We start from the raw sequence: 21956 nt of genomic DNA on the forward strand, positions 1-21956 counted from the left end.
CCTCTCCCCCAGCAACTAAAATATTGAAAAAGGTATCACTAGTAGCTAAAAGATGAATGGGATCAAACACTGGAAACGCAATTATTTTCTAAAAGAATTCAGGGCAAGATTAAATATACTTCTGCAAGTAAATAAGAGCAACCTGTGCATGACCAGTAGGTGTTAAAATAGTTATACAGGTGGGATTAGCAAATATTAATTTCAGCAATGTTATGCTTATATGTCCAACTTTATTACCTCTGGACAGTCCCAAGTATTTGAATTTTCTTTGAAGTCACAAATAGCTAAGACTGAAAAATTCTGGATTCTCTTTAGCCATTGCACACAGATTCGACTATCTGTTACCCAAGTAAGCCAAGTAAAATAGTGATCGCTAAAAAAGAATAGAAAAAAAGAAAGGGTGGTTATTAAAGAACAGGAATATAGAAGCATTGCTACAGCTTGTATCCCCCATATTGCTCTGTGGAAGACAATAGCAAAGCTTCCATTGTCTTAGAGAAGTTTTTTTGTCCTTTGTAGCAATGTATCATATGGCCAGACAGAATCAAAATACATTTCTAGTTAGCTTCTGATCCATCTAGGAGATTAATATCGCACTCCACTGTTAGAAACAGAAAACAACTCAGAGGTTCAAGCATTTAAAACAAATAGACAAAAACTTTTTTAACAAAGAGAAGACATATTTGAGGCCACACTACCTGGATGCTATGACTGCAGGAACTGGCACCTCCTTAGGACCAAATGCTTCGGCGTTAATAGTATCGACAATAAACACTTTAACAGTAGGATTTTTAGCCCCAGCCTTCAAAGAAAATGTATCAGGTTATTCAAATCAGGCTCTGAACAATTCAGATCAAGAAAATTACAATACTTTGAGCAGGAAAGGAGATAGGTTACAAAATATGTATTCAGCTGAGTATAAAAGGGCAAATGTGGTCTTATAAGATCTCAGAGTGACACTACAGCAGTAGTACATTACTTAACTTTGCATCATTTCATATATAAAGAAGAAAACCTCTTAAACAGTCAAATTCAGTGCCTTTCTATACAGAAAACGTGCTTGATGGGAACCAGCGTTCTATTTGCAGCGTGGATCTTTGCAGCACACACTACACTTACTTTGGCATAAAACTCCAAGAGTATATTCACATGATTGTAAGTGCTCTTTGACATCCCAGCTGTGAAATAAAATGGTTTAGCTTAAACTGATTTCATGCTTGCTTATTCATTGCATACGTTATTAGTTTTTTAATTCTCCTCCATGTGTGGCCTAAACCATCCATCTTTACTTTAGAACTGGAACCCAGCTGACAGGTGAGTTAACTTCTTCAGATACATTAACATGATCATTTGCAATCATAGGAACATGACAAGAATCAGAAGAGCTCTCTAACACATGCTGAAGAAATGCCAACCCAAAACCTTTTTGCCTTAGATCTGGCACTTGAAAGCAGTTAAAAACCAAAGTCCCTTGAGATCAAAAAGCACTATGAAGTATGCAGATAAACTAAAGCTGTCATAGCTTTTATTTTTTAAAATAAAAAATGTCTCATAATTCATTTACTGTAATGAAAAATAACAACTGCATAGTTAACACATCACAATAAGTAAACTCAATTGAAAAAAGCAAGGCTTGATCATGCAAGCATGTACTTTTGAGCATGCTTTTTACTTACATGAGTAATTCCATTTATTTCACTGGTATTATTAAATATCTACACTTTTGAATGTACCTATACCTGTTCAGAACTTGGCCTAAGTTTGTTTTCTTTCATTAATTTAGGCCAGAGTGGATTTAACCACTGTAATACAACCAGTTTTTAAGCACAGTTAATTTTATCATTGTCATAAATCATTGTTCAACAGAAAGTAAGTCAACAGAAAGTAAGTCAAAAGAATGAGAAAACATACCTTTGGGTATGGGATAATTATTTTTCTAGGATACTGGTCCTCACCAAAATATGAATATTCAATAACTGGTATGTCAGAATCATTAAATTGTACGTATGCTAAATATTTTCCACTTGGAGACCACCACAGTGCATATTTTGTCGCTAGCATTTCCTCTGAGGAAAAAAAAATAAATCATAATAGTTTATCATTGTAATCTATCTATCTTCTAATCTACTTTAGCATTGTACTCTTAGCAACCTAGACATGTAAAGAGAGTTATACTAAATAACACCAAACATATTGCAATACATCTCAATTCTGAAAGGCCTTCAGAACTCTCAAAACAGGCACACAGATCCTATTTAACTCAGTTGGGGTTTTCATGTGCACATGTGTTTATTTATTTTTTTTTTTAATGCACTGAAGTGCCAAATTTTCACCAAAATTAAAACTTCTATTAAACCTTAATTCCCAGCCACTGCCTGTGCAGAAGAAGGAAGCCCAATTTGTAAAGTTCTGATATAGTTTCAGTAACAAAAGACTCAGGATTTTGGTTACACACTATGAATACAAAATGCAGTCATTGTATGGCAAATAAAATATGGAAATGAAGTAATCCTTAGGGCTCTAAAAATAATGTATCATCACAGATATTTTAGACTGGATTGAGAGAACCAGGTAATCTAAACAAAGTTTTTAACATGTTAGTTGTTGCCCTTCAAGATTTACTTACCTTCATAGACCCAATCAGGAATCCCATTAAATATTTCATTCTGTTTTCCATCACTAGTTATTTTAATTGGTGCCTCTCTTGGACTTCGTTTCAAATAGATATTATTCTGATATACATATACCTAAAGACAAGAAAGTATTTCTTATCAGTATAGGCACCAATAACAGGGGTTCAAGTAAGATCTCTTGCAGTCAATGCTCTTACATTATACCAACAAGAAGACATAATGAATACAAAATGGGAAATAAATGCTACACTAAAAGCCCCCGCAAATTCTGCAAGAGTAGGTGCCTCAGTAAATAAATTATACATTACAGGCCAAATTCTATGTTCAGCTATGTCAGAATAAATCCTGAACAACTCCTTTGATTTTAATAAACTTCAGAGGATTCTGTGGCTAGCTTTGGTGTGGAAAATAATGAAAAAAAAAATCTTTGAAACTTATTCAAATTGCTGTGTTTTTTTAAGAGACCCTCAGACAAAGTGTTTTGTGAGTTTTCCTTCTGGTTCCACCAAAAGTAGAAGATAAAAACAAATGCACAACGACTAAAAAGAAAATAATTGAACTTTTCTAAATCTGTCAAAAGGCCTAGGTGATGTGAGATGAGACAAAAAAAGGTTTTACTCTCTCTGGGCTGGTTTGTTTCTTTCCAGTAAATTAGTTACCAAAAGACAGTTCTTGCAAGAAATGCTTGCAGACCTTGGGTATTTCTAAATTTCAACCAAATGAATGGACATGTGGTTAAGAAACCAGCACAAGAAACATCACTTTCTTAGAAAATTATGCCTTTTGAAGCTATAAGCATTTGTTAGCAACATCAGTGTAATAATTTAACTACTTTGTGCTTTAAATGAAAAACAAAGCAACTCCTAAAATTGTCAGATACAAGGACTATTGTATAAAAACATCATAGACTATTAGACCTAGGAAGATAGGAAACTATCTTCATTGTGTTCTGTCTTCAGAATTCTTGATAAAGAAAATAACAATATTTAAATTAATTGAGAGAACTAATACTCTCCTAGAACATGGAAAAAATTTCCTAATAAATTGTCCATTCATATTTAGCCCACTCCCTGGGTATTTTCTGAAATTAGTATGATGTTTACATTTTTTTTCTTGCACAAATATGTTGTCAATACTGGATAAGTAGTTAAAAAAGCACTAACTATTATTGGGCTGATGCTTTGGAACCAAGAATAAAAAAAGTTTATAAACTTGTTACTATATTCAATAGGTCTATTACAATTACTGAGAAAAACATACTTGGCTATCAAGTCTCTATTAAATAAAAAAAAAACACAAAACCCATTTTTTGTAATAAGGATCTGGCAGCCATTTCCTAGAGTAAAAATTTTAGAAAATATTTTAAATACTGCATCTCTAAATCTCCATAGTAAACTTACATGTTATGCAGTGTCAAAGGAAAACACATTAGTTTTCAGGCCTTGAAACGACATTTAATCCTATATACAATTATATTGGTCAATTCTTGATAAGAGACTGGCTAGCGAACTGAAACACATAATGTAGCTGAGAACATGGATTCTTCTGTTGAGACACAAGGTTAAACTTTAACAAGTTAAAAGTGTTTTCTTTGTTGTTCTTGCTCATTTCCAAGGTTAATACACGCAGGCCTGCCAAAAATACGGCCTAACAAAATAATAACCAAAGGCAAATAAATGTCTTCTAGCCACACAAAGCAAAATCATTCTAGCACTTCATTATCTTTACTGACCAATTTGTGTCCAACGGGTGACCAGGACATATACTGAATTTTATGTGGAAGCTGATTTTCTGTTACGAAGCCACTAAAAAAAGGAAAGAAGTTGAGATGGCTTTTTGTGCACAGTGCAAATGGATCATTATACTGTACATTCATATAAAATTCATGAAGGGCTATATTTTCTAACAGCTTTTTGTTTCTTGAGCAATGCAAAATTAAGGCAGGCAGTGAGACATGAAGTAATGTGATGGTGTGCACCAGTGCTGGTAAAGGCTTGCAACTCAACCCTTTGAAAACATATTCAACAGCCTAAGAACAGTCTGCATTACCATCTCAGCAAGTTATTGGGAAATGTGAACTCAGGATATAGCACGCTGAGGCAAGCATAACAGCAGCAGTTACAACATTTATTAAGGATCATGACCCACACGCAGTACCTCTCTACTTACACTGGCTTGCAGCAATCTTTTCCTGTCACCTTGAGCCAACAGTTTCCCAAGAATGGAGCAGCTCAGTGCAGCTCAGTGTTGCTCAGAACTAAGAAGCATTTGGTCATGCTGCTACTTATGGCATAAAAAGGTGATGACTGGGGAAGCAGATGGCCTCCCTTGAACTTGGGTGGAAAGAAGTGGTTTGGGGAAGATCTTGGGAAAGAGATCAAATGCCATGGGAGAAGCTGTAAACTTTTGAGGAAACCAAGAGGGACTGTTACAAGATCACCGGAGCACTAAAGGAGGTGAGAGTTTTAGGAAAGCTAAAGATTAGATCAACCATAAAAAGGATGAATTAGACAACAGAAAGGCATGGAGACATCAGGTGTGAGACTGAAGTGGGAGAAAATTATGCTAAATTATGCTATGAAAAAAAGATGAGAATCTTGAGCAGTGAAAGTTTTAAGGCATGAAATATAAACCAGTCCAGATACCTGGATGAGTAGATGAAAGGACTGTACGATTTTCTTAGAGGCCATTTTTTTTCAAGCAAACAAGTAACCTGACAGATTCAGGCAAAATCAAAGCAGAGTGTTAGTCACATTACTGAGTTTTTCAGCGGAAATGCTTGCAAGCACATCACTAGAGTATTCACCATAGCTCTCTGTAAGAAATATCAGGCCTTACCCGTATATGAGATCATAAATGTGGTATGATGCTGTATAAGAGTATCTCCACAGCTGCAAAAATTAAGCAAGAAAACAATATTATTAACTTGGAAAAAGATAATCTGATTAAAAATAATCAGCTGCCTTTTCATAGCCTACTCCTTTCTCAAGAAAGTACCAAGAAACATTTATCCATAGCAATGGCAATCAACAAAATACTAAATGAAACTGAATATTTAATTAAGCGATATATTAAAGTAATTACCTTTGAATAATTGCTTTCCAGAGCTATGAAATATTTGTCTGAAGACAACACATAATTTGAAGCATTAACTTGTTTCTGAAAGATGAAGAAGTAGATTAGATTCTAGTAAAAAAACTTTAAATAAAGATTTGATGAGTCAGGTTTTAATCCACTCACTTTTAAACTGGTACTTGAAACGCAACTGCATTTTGCTGCCTTTTTATTAATTGAAAAGGTACGTACCATTGTGCTGTTAGTTATGATGGTAGTTGGGTAGTTCATTTCAACATTGTAAAGAATAATATCATCTTCTGCAGACTGATGAAGATATTCATTATCTTTATAAACAAGATAAAAAGGCTGTTACCTTGCACAGAAGATACTATAGAACAGATCCGTTTATCAAAGTATTCACAATTCTGTCAGTGAATAGATTTTGAGCAAATATCTCTTGGCATCTACATAAAAAATGTTTTTCTTCTAATGATGCCAAGGTACAGAGTTATCAACAAACTGTCTTCAGGGTTCTTGAGTGTGTTCTCAAGAATACACACTGCACACAGAATCAGCTAGTTAACTTTATAATTAAATGCCAGATTTTATTCTCAGTAATGTCTGATCAAGAATACCAGGGACAGACCCATTAGAAGGTCAGTATCACAATGTAAATGTTTTAAAGAAAACACTCGAGATCTTTGCTTATAATTTCACCAGGACATTCTCATTTGTACATATTCTGCAAGTAACAGCAGTACCATGTAACTGACACTAGATAAATGATACTGCCCTTACTCACATAGGTCCTACAAAGTGAGGGTGAATGGCCTTCAATGAGAACGGAATTCAACCCTACCTGTGCTCAAGACCGGAGCATAGTTTGGTAGAGAATGAAGATCAGACTTTTAGTTTCACATCATTATTTTTACTGCTATAAACAGACAGAAGGAATTACATGGTGTAGCTAGAGAGAGACGTTAACAGTTTAACAGCAGCCTGAAACATTGTATAGGGTGTTCATTTTTAGGAAATTAGATCACCAGTGGATCTTTTGAGCACACTTCTATGATATGTGTAACACCATTTGTGGTGATCTCAGGCCCCCTTAGGAAGAGATATTCAATTTTAACTCCTTGCTTCAGAAGAAAAGTAGGCATATGGAATGCTGTAGGCATGACTATCTATGGAATCTATGGCATGACTTTTGCATGAGTTTTGTGACTGTTAAGGGGAAAGATAAATTGAAGTGAGAAGGATATAAAGAGGGAAGGAGAATATTAGGTTTAGGTGATATGCTGCCTACATGCTTCAGACAGAATTCTAACAAATGGTGACCTAATTTTTAAATTGTACAAGTGATGTCAACATACTTCAAGTTGTTAACTGTAAAACTTGAACTGCTGCTAGCAATGTCCTGGAAGGCTTCAGTTTAGTTCTAAAATTGTGCGTTAAAACTAACTTGGTAAGACTCCATGTGAACAGTACTATGTTTCTTGTCTCTAGTCAAAGAATAGTAATTGCTTGAGGCAGTGCATAGATAGGAGTGGTAGTAGTGTGTGTACTAGAGTGTAATCCAATCCAGCTCAAGCCTTTTGGTGCTGCTGCAATTCAATGATAACAAGACTAGTATTTCACCCACACACAGACACATAGCAGCAATTAACTTCATGTCTTTATCTTCTACCTTAAGGAACTTGCTTAGAAACTCAACCTTATTTTCTATGCAATGCATTGGAACTCAGGAATTTCAGCAGTGTCAGCATTTCCTTAAATAAGATAAGAACAGTTGAGGTCATTGCAGAGCTAGGTACTACTGAAAACAAAGAAGAACGGGGCCTGTAAGACAGGCTACCTCAATTATTACAAATGGTAAGTGAAAAAGTTCTGTGACAAACACAAAAAAGGAGATTGCTTAAGAAATGACTGACACATTGACATATTTCTTTCACTTGCTGCAATGAATATGACAGTAAAAGAAATAAAACACTGAAGGCCTGTGTAATGGTAAATGTAACTGTAAAATGATAGTTTATACTTGACTCAAACATGTCTGTTGAAACGTCAAATACCTGGAATTTCTAGAATGACTGACAGAAGAGTAAATTTCAACCATAAGTTTTGACTAGCAGATTGTTTAATTTCATAGTTAGCATTCATTCTCAGTAAAGCTGGAAGAAAAATACATTTCTGAGTCTGTGTAAACCAGTCTGGAAATACATATTAGAAAGGCTTATGAAGTTTGAGAAAAGGTATTACTTACCTGACACCCAATATGGAAAAAATGTTTTATATTGGAAGTTTCCATTCAAATAATCCTCCAATGTAAGAGCTCTGGGACCATCATCTGTGTTGACAACTAAGAATAAGACAGTTTCTGTTAATGCAATGCTGTGAAGTGGAAAAAGAAAAAAAAAGGAAGTAATTACTAGTCCAATATTTCCTTTTTTTTCTGTACTTAGCACCAGGGAACAGCGAGGATAGTATAATGCTGGAACTATGCAGAGAGCAGGCACATCAGAAAGTTCTGTTACTGTTCTGATAAGGTCCTCCAGCCTCTGAAGGACTCACCTTTAGGAACAGAAAATTAGAAACTAGACAAACTAATTTATTTCACCTAGTCGTTTATTCACTCAGACATATTTACTTGTAGAACCCGTGAGTCCAAGAAAAGCATTTTCCACATAAAAGACAAAAGTTTTTTTTAAAGCATGGGTTTCACGAACTTGTGTGGTATGTAGAGACAACTGTTTTAATAGGGACCTGTACATATTCATCAGAGAGTAAAAAAACAGGATGTGCGTACAAACCCCTACTGCCAAATTTCATAAATGCCTCATCAACCAGTGTTAGAAGATGGATATAAGGCTTGCAGAATAATCACCATCCACATGTATTTCTTAGTAGCCACATGAAAGGAACAGATGAAGGTATACAGGTAAAAATAATTCTGAAAAGTAATGAATGAGTGAACCCAAACTTCAACTTTTTATTTAATGCTGCAAAAGAAAATTGGCAATGATTCTGGAGAGAAGACAGGTACTCTGATATTTGATTTCTAAGCAGATCAGATAGTCATATAAAAACAATGCACAAAATTGTGGCTCGTTTTGTGGCTCCTGTCTGACTATGTTTCTTCCCAAAGCTAAACACCTTAAGCTAGGCCAGTTTTTAAAAACAAAATTTAAGGACAATCACCTGGATGAGAAGAGGGTAATGCTGAAAATGCTGGCTTGCTAAGTGCATGGAAATGACAAACTCCATGATAAAAATGTAATAAAAAGCAAAAAAAGAAAAACTCTGCAGTTCACAAGAGAAAGAGTACTCAAAATATTTAATCCTCAAAAGACACAGGAACATTTCTGATAAAGGCCAGTTTTTAAAGTTCAGTACCATACTAACGGCAGCTTTTAAGTCTAGGCATTCTGGATTCTATGCTTTTCTCCTTTAAAATCAAGGGGACTTTTGCCATGGTTTTCGGAGGTAGTGGGGATGTCACTCTGCAACCTAGTAGATCTCTGTCACTTCCCCTGTTTGTTCCTTCAGAGCTCTCAGATGACAGCCAGATAATCAAGATGACTTGTTGCCCTCAGGTTTCATATCATGCTCCATCACTTCCTCATTACAGCTGCCCTCTCTGTTAAGATCACACTGACTTCCTGGGAAATGTTTCTTCATATTCTCTTCTATGGTACTTTGTAATGATAATACATGATTTCTTCTGCTAAGTGACTATTACTTACTGTAGAATACACATGTCAGATTGACTGTTGACACTAGCCTTGTCTGCACTAATGCAGAAGAAAGCTGTCATGAGAAATAAAACTGAATGCCAATCCATAGGCAAAAACCTATCAGTATAAACTCTGAGCTAGCAATATGTCCAGAAAACATCCCAAGAAGTTCAATAAGTTAATTCCTCTTGCTAATACCGTGACTGTATATTAGAGATCCTTGATACGTTAATGATAAGCACAGAAGAGGGCAAACTTAAAAAAATGCATAGAAAACAATTCCAAAGAATTCACTTCTATTTGTATTGAGTGATGATTACTTATCACTAGCTTTCAGTTTAAATTCTCTAAGTGAGCATGCCTATTAGCAAAAGAACTTCACTGTTAACATCTATTTCCATGGTTGTGTGTATAGGAGGCTTACATTTGCAGTCCTGTTTGATACCTTAATCTGGTAAAATTTCCTGGTTCCTTCTCTGAGCTTAAGAGGATTTTTTACTAAAAAGACAAGCAATATCACAAATGTCTCATCTCTGGGCTAATTTTCACAGCTCTAATTTAAACCTTTACTCTGTTAGCCATCTCACCCTTACATACTTAATATTCTGTGATAATTTATTATGACTGCTAATGATTTTCAAAATGTGTCCACTCTTATCTGAATTTCTACCAGTGGACTGCAAAAATTCTGAACACAACTATTTCTTACTTGATTACTTACAATTTTGAATGCTTGTTTCTAGGCAACAGAAGATATGTTTAAATGCTTTAATTAAAAGCAGCATCTTTAATTGTTTCCTATAATTGTTGCTGATTCTTTCTTCTGTAACTAAAGACTGGTTCAATAATAGTATTCAAAATCTCTGCTCACAGAACAGACCCTAACATGAAAAATACTTTACGTGTCTGCAGCACTATAAAGACATTGATTTGGATGGCTGTTGATAGGCTTGGTAAGTTCTTCTGTTGTGTTTCATTTATCTGTGAAATAACAAAGATGAAAAAAGATGCCCAGGGACAAAAAGGAAGCAAATAGCAGAGCCAACCACAGAAATGAAACCTTACTGAATTTCAGCTTTGCTCTTCTCCCTTTACCACCCCACTGCCTCAGTTTTAATCCTTTGTGGTCCATTTGCATTTCTTTACAGGGTGCAGTTCTGTATTTCTCTGTGCACTGAATTGGTTATTTTGCTTCACAGTGTAACTTGCTTTATATATTCCATGATCACAATTACTCACTTATGCATTTGACTGTATTCAACGTACATGTATAATTGTGGTGATAAAACCCTGTAAGCATCTATTAATTGTCACTGGCTTTATGCAGATACCTTCTCCTTTACTGTTCAGTTCATTGTTGTGAGAGAGCTTAATAAAACACAGAAAGCAGAACTTTCAATTACATTAAACTCAGATTAACTTTATGCACACTAATCTATCACTGTGAAATTATGTTTGTATTATGAGGATTATTCCCTTTTCAAGACTGGATGTGGGTAGACCAACACAACCCTTGCTTTAGATTTCATAGACCTGCTGGCTTATTCCACAACATGGTCTAATGTGCATCCATATAAATTGTGTCTACTCCTGCCAAATTAAACCAAGCATACATAATAATCAGAAAGTATTCTGGTTTCTGTATTTGGTATTTTTATATATGTAGCTGTAGATATCTATTTTATATGTATTTATATGTATTTAATATATAAGTATTTTTATATGTATTTTCTTTAGCATCCACTGCTACACAGCAAATAGATGACTTGCCAAAAGAAAACTGGTTAGCATCTTGGGACAGCCAGCTTGCAGATGGTATTATATTCTGCTTTTGGACTACAGTGTCCGTTCTCATCTCTCTGGGCTGATGCTGAATAGCTAAAGCAAAAGCTCCTTCAACATGCACAGGAAGACAGCCTTCCACTTGAGGAAACCACAGCCCAGTTCAGCATCAGAAATTAATTCCAACACTCCTGATCCTGGTCCAGAATTTCTGGTCACACTCAGCTCCACATCAGCTGAATCTGCTTTTCCATACCTGCATTACATTCAGTCATTTTTTGTGAGGTGTGCCACTGCTTTATCAGTGAAGGTTACTTCAAAAACACCCTTTGGAATGAGAAGATGAAGTCTGAACAAGTCATGTTCCACAGTATGATCCAACTCTTGTTACTGCTAGGAATGGAAACTGTGTATAGAAAGCTAGAGCATGCTAGAATGAGAATGGTTTAGTTTACTTCTGACTCTAACATCTCTACTGCATAAGGGTCTGAGAAAGGAAAAAGTCTCTCTCTAACTATACACTGAGAAGGAATCATTATAATCCCTTTCAGTTATTGTAAAGTAAGTTTTCAGAAAATATATTTATAAAGAAAAGCTAGTATAAAAATTTACCTTAGATCATAGCCACCATACATTATTTCTAAGCATAGACTTGGAAAGGTAAGATTGTTGTGGTAACTTCTTCAAATTAGTCCTAAACCAGACTATTTATTCTGCCACCAGCATGTGAATAAGCACAGAAAACTAATAGAGCCTGTTTTGGGTAAGCCACTTAATGCTGATTTAAGAATCTAAGCAACAAAAGAGTTTCTTCAAAGCACTACTCAGGTTTGGAAAGAAAAGGCCTACCCAGCCCCTCAGTCCTAGAAGTATTGTCAAAGACCACAGCTGCACAAGAATAGCAGACTGAACCCTGTTAAGGGACTATAAATTAATGGAGCATATTAGTTTTTCAAAACTCATCTAGAAAGATTTCAGTATGAATTCCTACCAATTTTTATGCAATCTAAAGTACCAAGCAGAAGAGGTATGAATTAGTCTAATCCATGTCAATATTGTTTTTTATTACTCTGTTCTAATAATCTTATGATAGCTCTCTGCCACCAGTGTACAGATCACTGTAGCTAGGTTTACACTATTACTTAGATCTGAGCCCGAACTCGTAGCTAAGACTGAACCACCAGATTTTGGTGGAAGCACACTATCACAGTAATCTATTGATTTTCAATTACAAGAAACTTCAGCAACAGCTGAGAGATTATAATCTTTTATTGTCACTTGCCAATTTTGATAGATGTCCAAGATGAGTATTTCTCTTTAGCTTTATTTCTGTTGTAAGTCAAATATCCAGGCACCCATTTCAATTAGAAAGCAGCAACTAACAGCACCATCTCCAGCTGAATTCAGTGCCAGCAACTGAATTCCTGACTGGAATAATTTTTCTTCCACTCCACAATAAAGGAAGCCACCCTGTTTGACTTTGCATCAGAACACAGGGAGGCATTTATTGAATCAGAAAATGGATTTGGCTGGGGTGTAGCAAAGAACACCACCAGTTCCTAAAAAACTGGCTGCTCACCACCTTCTGGCTAAGAAGTATGCCCTATGACCTAATCTGCAACACCAGAGAACCAAGGTCTTGGTCTCAGGCCTAGGTCAAGCGTACAATGGGAACAGACACATTGACAGGCAGGATTCTGGATATTCATTAAAAATCGCAGAAGAAAAGATTAATTTGGAGCCTAAGCAATACATTCAGTTAAATGTAACTCTGCCTGTGGTTCTGCTATTGCTTTTCAACTGCAGACAGGTATTTTCTTTCTTGTTTATGCTGCAGAAGAACAGGACTAGCTACACCAGGGTACAAGTGAAAAGAACCTTTCTGAACTGTTTAGAGTTGGGTTGTCATAGTAAGGTAAATCACACAGCACATTCCTAACTCAAAGAAATGTCAAAAAACTGTCACTAATTTCTTAGGCACAGATGCCATTCACTACATTGAGACTGCCTGCCTTGCTCTTCTCAGCCCCACAGAAATTATGTAATAACCACAACTAAGTATTTCCCGCTTCCTATCCTCTCCAAACAGAAAATTATTTTCCAGTATAACTTTTGAGAATTTTTCACATTTTTATACTCTTCCATGTGTAAACCAAAACCAGCTATCACATTTTGAAAAGTCTGAAGATCATGAAATTACTAGAAACTTAGCAGACAAAACCAGAACTAAATCTTTCTTCCAGTTCTTTCAGAATTCCAGATGACATTTCTCTTTGCTGATTTCCTAAACAGAAATTTAGTCAGTCTGCGTCTACACATTTCTCATATGCAATTAATTGTCTTTATAGATTGCCACGTCCTTCCAGTTAAGCAGTAGTAAAGGTGGAATGTACAAACAACATTCCATCTCTGTAGCTATTTCCTGTCTGTCTTCAACTTGCAAAATTTGTAACTGCAAAATTAATTTATATTTCTTCCTTTTACAACTGATCAGTAGACTACTAAGAATTAAAAAAGGTTTAGGCATTTAAACAGATAACTGCAGCGCTTGCAGTTCCACCTGAGAATAACAGGCCATAATCAGACATGTTCAACATAATTGTGTATTCCACAATTGTCTAAAATGCTCCTTCAAAAGCATTCTGTAAAGTAAGATAAATTCTTTATCATTCTACTGGATCTAAATGTCATGTCTGATATGACAGGTTACCAAGCCGCTATTCCAAGAAACCACAGAGATGAAAAGAGTTCTTCGACTAAGACCAGTGAGCTAGTACGTGATAACTTCAGAAAGGAAAAATATATTCACTTCCTCCTACAGTACCTTCCATGATCTTTAGCAACTTCTTCAGGCTGCCAAACCAATCCTTGGTCTCCAGCCTCTTTGTTTCCTCACTGCTCTTTTTTATTTAAATCTCATAAAAATATTCTGCCCTGTCTTAACATGCAGACTTGGTATGTGTAAGTCTGACTCAATACCATACATTTATCTAGTAATAAAAGCTCAGATTTTACCATGCTTAAGCTAGCCAAAAAATCTGGCACCCCATCATTGACAGTAAAACTCAAATCTATCACTCTGAGGTGGTATCTCTTCCCAGCACTGCCTCCCACCCTGATGTAATCTATCCTCATATTCATATGCTGCATAACAAAATCAACCCCAACTGCTTCAGAAACCTCCAACCCCTCTCAACGAAAGAACCCATAATAACCATATTCCACAGAAATATCAGGTAGGGAAGTGATTTCACCTTTCACAAAACCTGCATATTAATTACAGGACTTAACTTTCACAAGACTTAAGCAGATAGCTGATTTTATAACATTTAGTTGTAAGTGCAAAACTGATTTCCTCATCTCAGTCACCCTGCCAACACATGAACAAATAATAATAATAGGAAAAAAAAAATCCCTTTAAATAGATACTGTTACTGGAATATAGACTTTTTATTGCTATTTTAATAATTTCAGAGTCATTCAATTAATCTGCTATAGTGAAAGGGCCACGTAAATACTTGTATTGCCCTTACTACACCGCTCATAGAAAAAAATTACCATCAAGTCAGTGCCACTGAGGCTCTAAATTTCAAACCACACTCACTTCAGATTTTACCAGAGGACTCAGCAGACCACACTGTGTTGATTTACCTACAGCTGGCATAATAATACTAAAGCAAACTATGCATCCCTGGTTTATACAATGCTGACTTTAATTTTCAAATGCAGTCTTAAATACGTTCACAAATGATTCACCATACCCTACCTACAACAAAATGTTTAACTTGTAATTGGATAGAGAACTTCTGTAATTATTACACAACCATTTAAAACCAAATACAAGTTCACCAAGCTAAAGGAAATTACTAACAGTTTGTGAGAGTCTCCTAACCCCTAACACAAAAAATAACATAATATGAGGAGATCTGAGAATTATTTTTGCAGTCCTGTCTAAGAACATTATATAACATGCACAATAAAGTTAATTCAGGTGCTTTTCACTTCAAGGCGTTCCTTGTTTCAACATCTGCTGGCATTTAAATCCTACCTTCAGGATATTTCAGCTGTCAGTACATTTCTGTAAAGTGATAAAGCCATAACAATTCTGACAGGACAATCCTAAAGATGATTTGACAAATTTTTGTGAACTTTAGAAGCCATAGGAGCTAAAGATACTGTGTTTTACGCTACATTAGATTACAAATGCCTTACCTCTTGATGGAAGCAGTACAATACACAAAAGTAATAAGGAAAGCAAAAGCCATATAACCACTCCAAATATGATTTTTAGCCGGGTCTGCAGGACAGAAACAAACAATAATTACATTCTAATATTGCTTGAAGCATGCTTCTATGGCTTGTAAATAATTAAATCCTCCCACTCTCTCTAACTGCTGTAATCCATCCAAGCAACAAGCAAAAATGTCCCTGCAGTATATTTGAAAAGACTTCCCCTTCTTTAAAACAAATACTTTCACATCAGAGCCTGGCCTTGTGCAATAGCTGACAGTTTAAAACAACAGATGTAAATGTTACCAAAAGCTGAATTCAGCAGCATACAGACCTTCATTTTCCTGCCGTATTCTAAAATAATGTAAATTCTGTCTTCTGGGTGTTGGTCAGTGGATCTAGGAGAGGAGTTTGAAAAGGCAGTGTCTGTTTTCACAGTTGGAGGCCAAACCTCTGGCAGACTTTTTTTTTCCCTACATACTTTTGAAAACTGTGCCAAATTTCAAAGGGTTTCCATAAAATTAGAAACAGGCTTTTGGGGAAGTTCTTGAACCAGAAATGGACAGTGGGTGGCTATAGGGGTGGTGATTATATACTTCCCATCAATGTGAGCTGTAACCAACATCTGCTTACACTAACTTAAGGGGTTTATGACTCAACAGTTACTTGATATGTACTGTTTTTCTCCGAGAAGTATCTACTGTGTATTTTGGCAATCTTCACATTCTCAGGACATAGTCACGACCTTATTTCTACTCTCTAAAGAGAATTAGAAGAAAATCCAATAGCTTTATTTTTTATGTATAATTCATGTGTTTACTTTCTGAAATAATGATGGCGTAAGAATGCAAAACAAGAAGCACAAACAAATATCATTTAATGTCTTCCACATGTGAGAATTACTTTTTTTCTTAGAAAACTACAAACTTCCGTAAGCTATGTAACAGAGCTTAGAGAAGTAAGTACCTACTGGCCCAGTGCAAATTCTGAAAATTGCACTTACTTAGTGCACTGAAACGAGGTCATCTGAAAACAGGGAAAACTTCTCTCGAGACCGCAGTGTCAAGTTACATAAAAGATCCCTCAGCAGAGAGAAGAAACGCTCGAAAAGGGAAGTAAAAGTATGCCGTGCTCATTAGACTGACTTTACCCAAATATTCTTACTACTGGTCTGCCTCAGAGCCGCTCTGGGGAGTGCTGGGGAAGGAGGGGAAGGCGCAGGCAGACCGCACCCTGCCCCGTTCCCTTCAGGCGGGTCTCCACACCGGCCATCGGCGCTACGGCGGGGGGGGGAATAACGGCCGGGCGGGGGGGGAATAACGGCGGGAGGGGAGCAGGCACGCTGCCCCCTAGCGGCCGCGCGCCTCGTAGCGGCGCAATCCGGGCTGAAAAGAGACAGAAACGTTTAAACGAGGCAACATTTTCTGGGCTGGTGGCACCGTTTAGCCTACCCCTGCACAGCCCGGCATCCCGCAGGCACCCGCGCCTCTCAGGAGCACTCGGTGCTGTTGCCTCCTTTCTTCACTGCTCGTTGCTCTTTCCCAGCACCCCCCGTGCTTTCAGGCTTCCCAGCATGGCTCGGTGAGGTTGCGTGCTCTTTAGTTCATCTCCACACACCCTATAACGCACAACTGCTTATTAGCGACGTCCAGGTCTCAGAAGGATGATCTCAAAAAGGAAATCCTTCCAGTGCTCCTACCAGAGAGCCAGTAATCATTCCTTCAGATGACTAACCTGCGCCTGAGACTGGGCCAGGCATTTCAGATGTGTTATTAGGCAAACAAACAAACAAACAAACAAAAAAAGACAGTCTCACACCCTTTATAATATTCATCCAGACAGTATGTTGTGAGGAAACACCAACCAAACACTTGTGCAGAGTGCTCTGCCCTGCAGCCATGGGCTCAGGCTCTGTGTTATGTACAGAAAGGCACCAGGGATGGCCGCAGCGGACTGAGCTATGAAACAAAGCCTATCATCCACTTACTGCCCGTAGCTTCCCAGCCACTTCGCCCGGTGCCCATGCCAGAGGAGACAGCAGTGCCTGGCACTGGCAGCAGGCCTTCCTCAGCTTGGCCTCCATAGCCTGCTCGGGGCGGCCAGGCCCAGCCGCAGCCCCAGGCCCAGCTCAGCTTCCTTCTTGCTGCTGCCTCAGCCCATGTGGTAAATGTCAACTGCCAAACAAGGCCACAAACTGACAGAATATTCACTTAAGAGACCGGTGACTAGAAGTTGCAGGTTGGGCTTAGGCATTGTTGATTTTGCATGTGTGCATCACCTCATGTTTCTCCCTGCACCAGCCTTGTCTTTCTCTCCTGTGCTTAACATCAAAAAGGGAAAAATAAGAAGGTGAGGAAAGGAGTCCAGAATGGTGGTGCTTCTACGTGGTAGTCAGGAACAGGGACTATGATTTTTCAGAGGAGGTTAACAAGGACTGCGTACCCAAATCTTACTGAAATTCAGTAGTAGCTGGGTGCATCACCTCCTCTGGCTTCTTTGAAAATTGAAAATATAGTAGATGAGATAGGTTCCTGTCACACCAAACTGTCCAGCAGAACTTGGGCTAATGTTTTAGAGAGAAAAAAACCTCAATGTTTTACCACCAAAGGTAGTCAAGTTACAACCTTAGCCTAACAGCATGGGCTGGAATTTGAACCCTAACCATTACAGCAGCCTTGGTGAGACAGCAGCTGATCTGGGCAGTGTTTTGGCAACATGCCTTACATTAGTCTTGGTGGTGGGATTTTTGAAAAGAAATTGAAATTAATTGTCTGGAAAAAACAGTGATATGAAACATGCCTTATTTTCCCATAAACTCAGTTCCCCTCTCTCCCCAGTTCTTGTCACAACAGTAAAGTACAAGTTATACAAAATAAAGTTTCTGAATAAGATCCATCCTGTTGACATAAGCCATGCAGGAAAAAAAGGCTGAGAAGGCTAAAATACATTGTTCCTGATACACTGTATATGAAGGGCAGAACTGAGCTCAAAAACAATAGTGTTTCCTAACAAGATAAAACCACAGCTACTCAAAATTTCCAAAACAGAAAAGGATTGTGACAAAAGAATTTTTTCCCCATGTAACTCATGCTTCTTATTCATATTTCCAAACTGTTACTTATTTCCTAGCATTCTGTGGTTAATTCCATATGTATTTTCAATAACACAGTCCAGAGAAATCATTTTTTTTCCTACTAACATTGGTTATTTCTGACAACCAGAACATCACAAAATTGCAAATGCAGGTTTTGATCAGGCTAGTTTTCATTTCCAAATATGCAGCTTCCTCTAATGAATGCATATTTAGAGAATGCCTCAAAGGAAATGATTCAAACTCACATGATCTAAAAGACTTTGCAAAATGACTATATACTGCATACTATGTATTTTTCTAATTTGGAAGTCTAATTATTTAGGCATGTGCTGTAGTAAGATTTACAAAGGTTGCAGCATTAGAAGCAAAACAAAATTTACGTGGCAGAGAATGACCTTTACAGGCTTTGTAGATCTGTTGCTCTGAACTCCCTTCTCTGGACTGTTTATACTAGTACAAGCGAAGAAGCAAACAGCAAACAATAGCCAAAGCTCTTCTTAACTTCTGCAACATCAGAATCCCATAATGTAAGACAGAAATAAAAGTGTAAGGAAGCTAGAAAGAGGGTGAATCAGTTGGAGAAATGGACAAATTACGGAACAGAAAACATATTCAGTTTGTGCAGCAACTACCCAATCAGTTATGCAAATACTCTAAGGTTACTAAAGTATTTAAATTTCCAGATGAGGAAATGCAGATTTACAGATGTAGGTTGTGCATGACATTAGACCAAAAGTAGACAGAATAATAAAAATGCAGCTAAAGCTGAACCAGTTCATAAGTAGCCACACACATAGCTAGACAAATCCCCAGTGACTAATAGTTTTTCTTCTGTCCACATTTGTGAACAAATAAAAGTTGTAAGCAGAAAATACAATCAGGATTTGTCACACTCCCTGGAGGACTTTGGGTCCATAAAGGCAGTAAATGCAGAAGTAACTAGCAGATAAAATATGGCAATTTAGCTTGTTTTTTACAACTTCACACTTCCTGGATGAACATTATAGGCACGTTTTACAACCCCATTCAGAGACAATAACTTGAAGTGGAAATTCCTTATCCTACACGCCAGCAGGATTCATTTGAGGTTCATTACGCATTATGCTGAAGTGAGATTGTGCAAACACTCTTTAAGCTTTGGTGACAACGTGGCTGAGTCACGCTAGGAACTGGGAGTATAACAGCAGCACACAGGTGAACTACAAGAAGCCCAGGCACATTTGTGATACAGCCCTGTTGAACTCAACTATAAAAGAACAAAGAAATCCAGCTGCATATGCTCTTGTTGCTTCACTAAAGGGAAGTATCAAAAGCTCAGATTTCAGAAAATCTACTCAGCATGGAAAATTATCTGATTGAGGATCCAGCAGCAATCTATGTAATGATATCATCTTTTTACCAGGGTTTTACACTTCTTTAAAGTACTGAATAAATTACTTCAGACACTTGAAAATGCTATGTACAGTGTATTATGTTACATTTACATAACTGTAACAACTCATGAATACAGAAATCCAGAGATGATCTGGATTATGATTATTTACCAAGAGAGACTATGCTAATAATTAATTTTTAGTATATTTCATAGCATCTCATCACATACTGAGCACATGAACAAAACAAATCTTAAATTACAATCCTGTGATCTATCAATCTCCAACATTTTTAAATAGTCAGATTCTCAGATCAATGTGTAAAAAGTGTAAAATTTGTCCTGCACTTAATGCTAAATCAGCAGATTCTAGAAGTAGCCAAAAGCTTCAGTATTAAGCAAAATACTACAATACAAGAAACAGAGTAACTTAGAGTTTCTAAGAACACTAGATGAGGGGAACGGTTTGATTTTTTAAACTAATGAAGTATCTAATGCTGAATAAAGAAATTGGTGAAGATTTCATATTTGTTCTGCCCTGCACAATACATAAAGGTAAGAATAGCATTATATAAATATGTATACAAATGTAAAACACATACACTACAAAGCATTTACAGTCCCTCTCTCCCACTGGCCTTTCCTATTTTAGTTGTATCATTCAAAAATACCTGTGGAATTGCTGTGTCTTGAAACATCTTTGCATATATAATCTCTTAACTCTCAATATGCCTGATTTTTTTTACAGCTCTAAGGTAGTAGTTTAGTGGTATAAATCACTGTTGTGGAATAATTTCAACCTATAAAGAAACCACAATTTCTGTAGTTTAAGCACATTCTAATCTACAAAACTGCTATAGTGAAAACTCATCAGTGTGTGTATTTATTTCATAATGCTATAATTTGTTTATAAGTAAGTAGCTAATCCCAAAATGGCCTGTATCAGTTTGGTATCTGAAAGGTGCTGCTCTTCTCAGTCAGAAATTAGATTTTTTCCCCTCCCCCTAAAGCAAGGCCAGAAATGTGGAAAAAAAAAACCCCAAATCTGGTCCTGATGCAAACCTGAAATCAAATCTGATTTAAAAAAATACACACAGTATTTATATTCCTTTTTAAAATGTTGAGCAATTACAGATCTGGCCATAGTAAGATTCTTTTTTGCTGGGATATACTTTTCCGCTATGTTGTAACTTAGAAATTTTAGCTGGGGCTGCTGAAGTGTTTACATGTCCATGCCAGTAAACATACCACTTTCTCCTGAATTTGCAAAGCTGACTGTTATAACAACAAACAGACCTTCTTTCCACTCTCCAATATCTTGCAAATGGGGGGGGGAAATCTGTCAATGAGATAAATATGGAGACACATTATGCTATTTTTTACAGTCAGAATACCACTATCCTTTAAATTTCTAGGGTGAAACCGTGGTATTATTATTGTCAAAATACTTACAGTGAAAGAGAATAAACTATCACAGTTGGCAAAGGTTAATCATTATAGTAATTTATTGAAAAAAATACATACCTCATTACATAGCCAGTTTGACAATCCTATGAAACTAACACACAGAAAGACACTTGGCATTGTGCTTCTTGGACATTAAAATAATCAATTTCAAGTCAGTTTAAGGGCTTGACTTTTTGAAATGTCTTTTAATGGAAACTTAATTTTAGTCTGTCAAAATGTATGAGCTTACAGCTAAAGATAAGAAGGGAAGAACTGTCATGAAAACACTGACGAAGCAACAATGATTCAGAAATAACATTCAGCTAATCTGTTCTCTTTACATGGCTCCTCTTTTGAGACACTTTATCTTCAAAAGTGTTGTAGCAGGGAGAAAAACAGAAAATAATCACCATGGCAAGTCTCAAGATGTCTGTCCTATGTTCTGTGCTTGACGACAGGTCACCTAACACACTTTTGACAGTGTTGTCACCCCATGACGGACTGCAGTGAGTAGAGACAGGAATTTGTTCCACAGATACACGACTGCAATGTATTTGGTCATCTTCTTTGTCCTGGAGTACCACTGCAAATCTGAGTGCAGACAGCAG

At 36.8% G+C, this 21956-nt stretch overlaps 1 protein-coding gene across 1 annotated transcript in view; it reads right to left on the bottom strand.

Annotated features, from left to right (window-relative positions):
• FAP (fibroblast activation protein alpha) overlaps nucleotides 1–16030 on the bottom strand; it is a 41327-nt gene extending 25297 nt beyond the window's left edge. Inside the window, exons 1-11 of the mRNA XM_072874074.1 lie at nucleotides 15771–16030; nucleotides 15419–15503; nucleotides 7954–8049; nucleotides 5940–6034; nucleotides 5718–5792; nucleotides 5472–5524; nucleotides 4366–4438; nucleotides 2627–2747; nucleotides 1912–2066; nucleotides 699–802; nucleotides 238–373 (exon numbers count right to left, since the gene is read on the bottom strand). Coding sequence (XP_072730175.1) covers nucleotides 238–373; nucleotides 699–802; nucleotides 1912–2066; nucleotides 2627–2747; nucleotides 4366–4438; nucleotides 5472–5524; nucleotides 5718–5792; nucleotides 5940–6034; nucleotides 7954–8049; nucleotides 15419–15503; nucleotides 15771–15776 — 999 coding nt within the window. The 5' untranslated portion in view covers nucleotides 15777–16030. The remainder of the gene's footprint in view (nucleotides 1–237; nucleotides 374–698; nucleotides 803–1911; nucleotides 2067–2626; nucleotides 2748–4365; nucleotides 4439–5471; nucleotides 5525–5717; nucleotides 5793–5939; nucleotides 6035–7953; nucleotides 8050–15418; nucleotides 15504–15770) is intronic.
• Between the last annotated feature and the right edge of the window lie 5926 nt (nucleotides 16031–21956).

The sequence above is a fragment of the Ciconia boyciana genome, chromosome 10 (genome assembly GCF_034638445.1).
Source record: "Ciconia boyciana chromosome 10, ASM3463844v1, whole genome shotgun sequence".
NCBI classification, from domain to species: Eukaryota; Metazoa; Chordata; class Aves; order Ciconiiformes; family Ciconiidae; genus Ciconia; species Ciconia boyciana.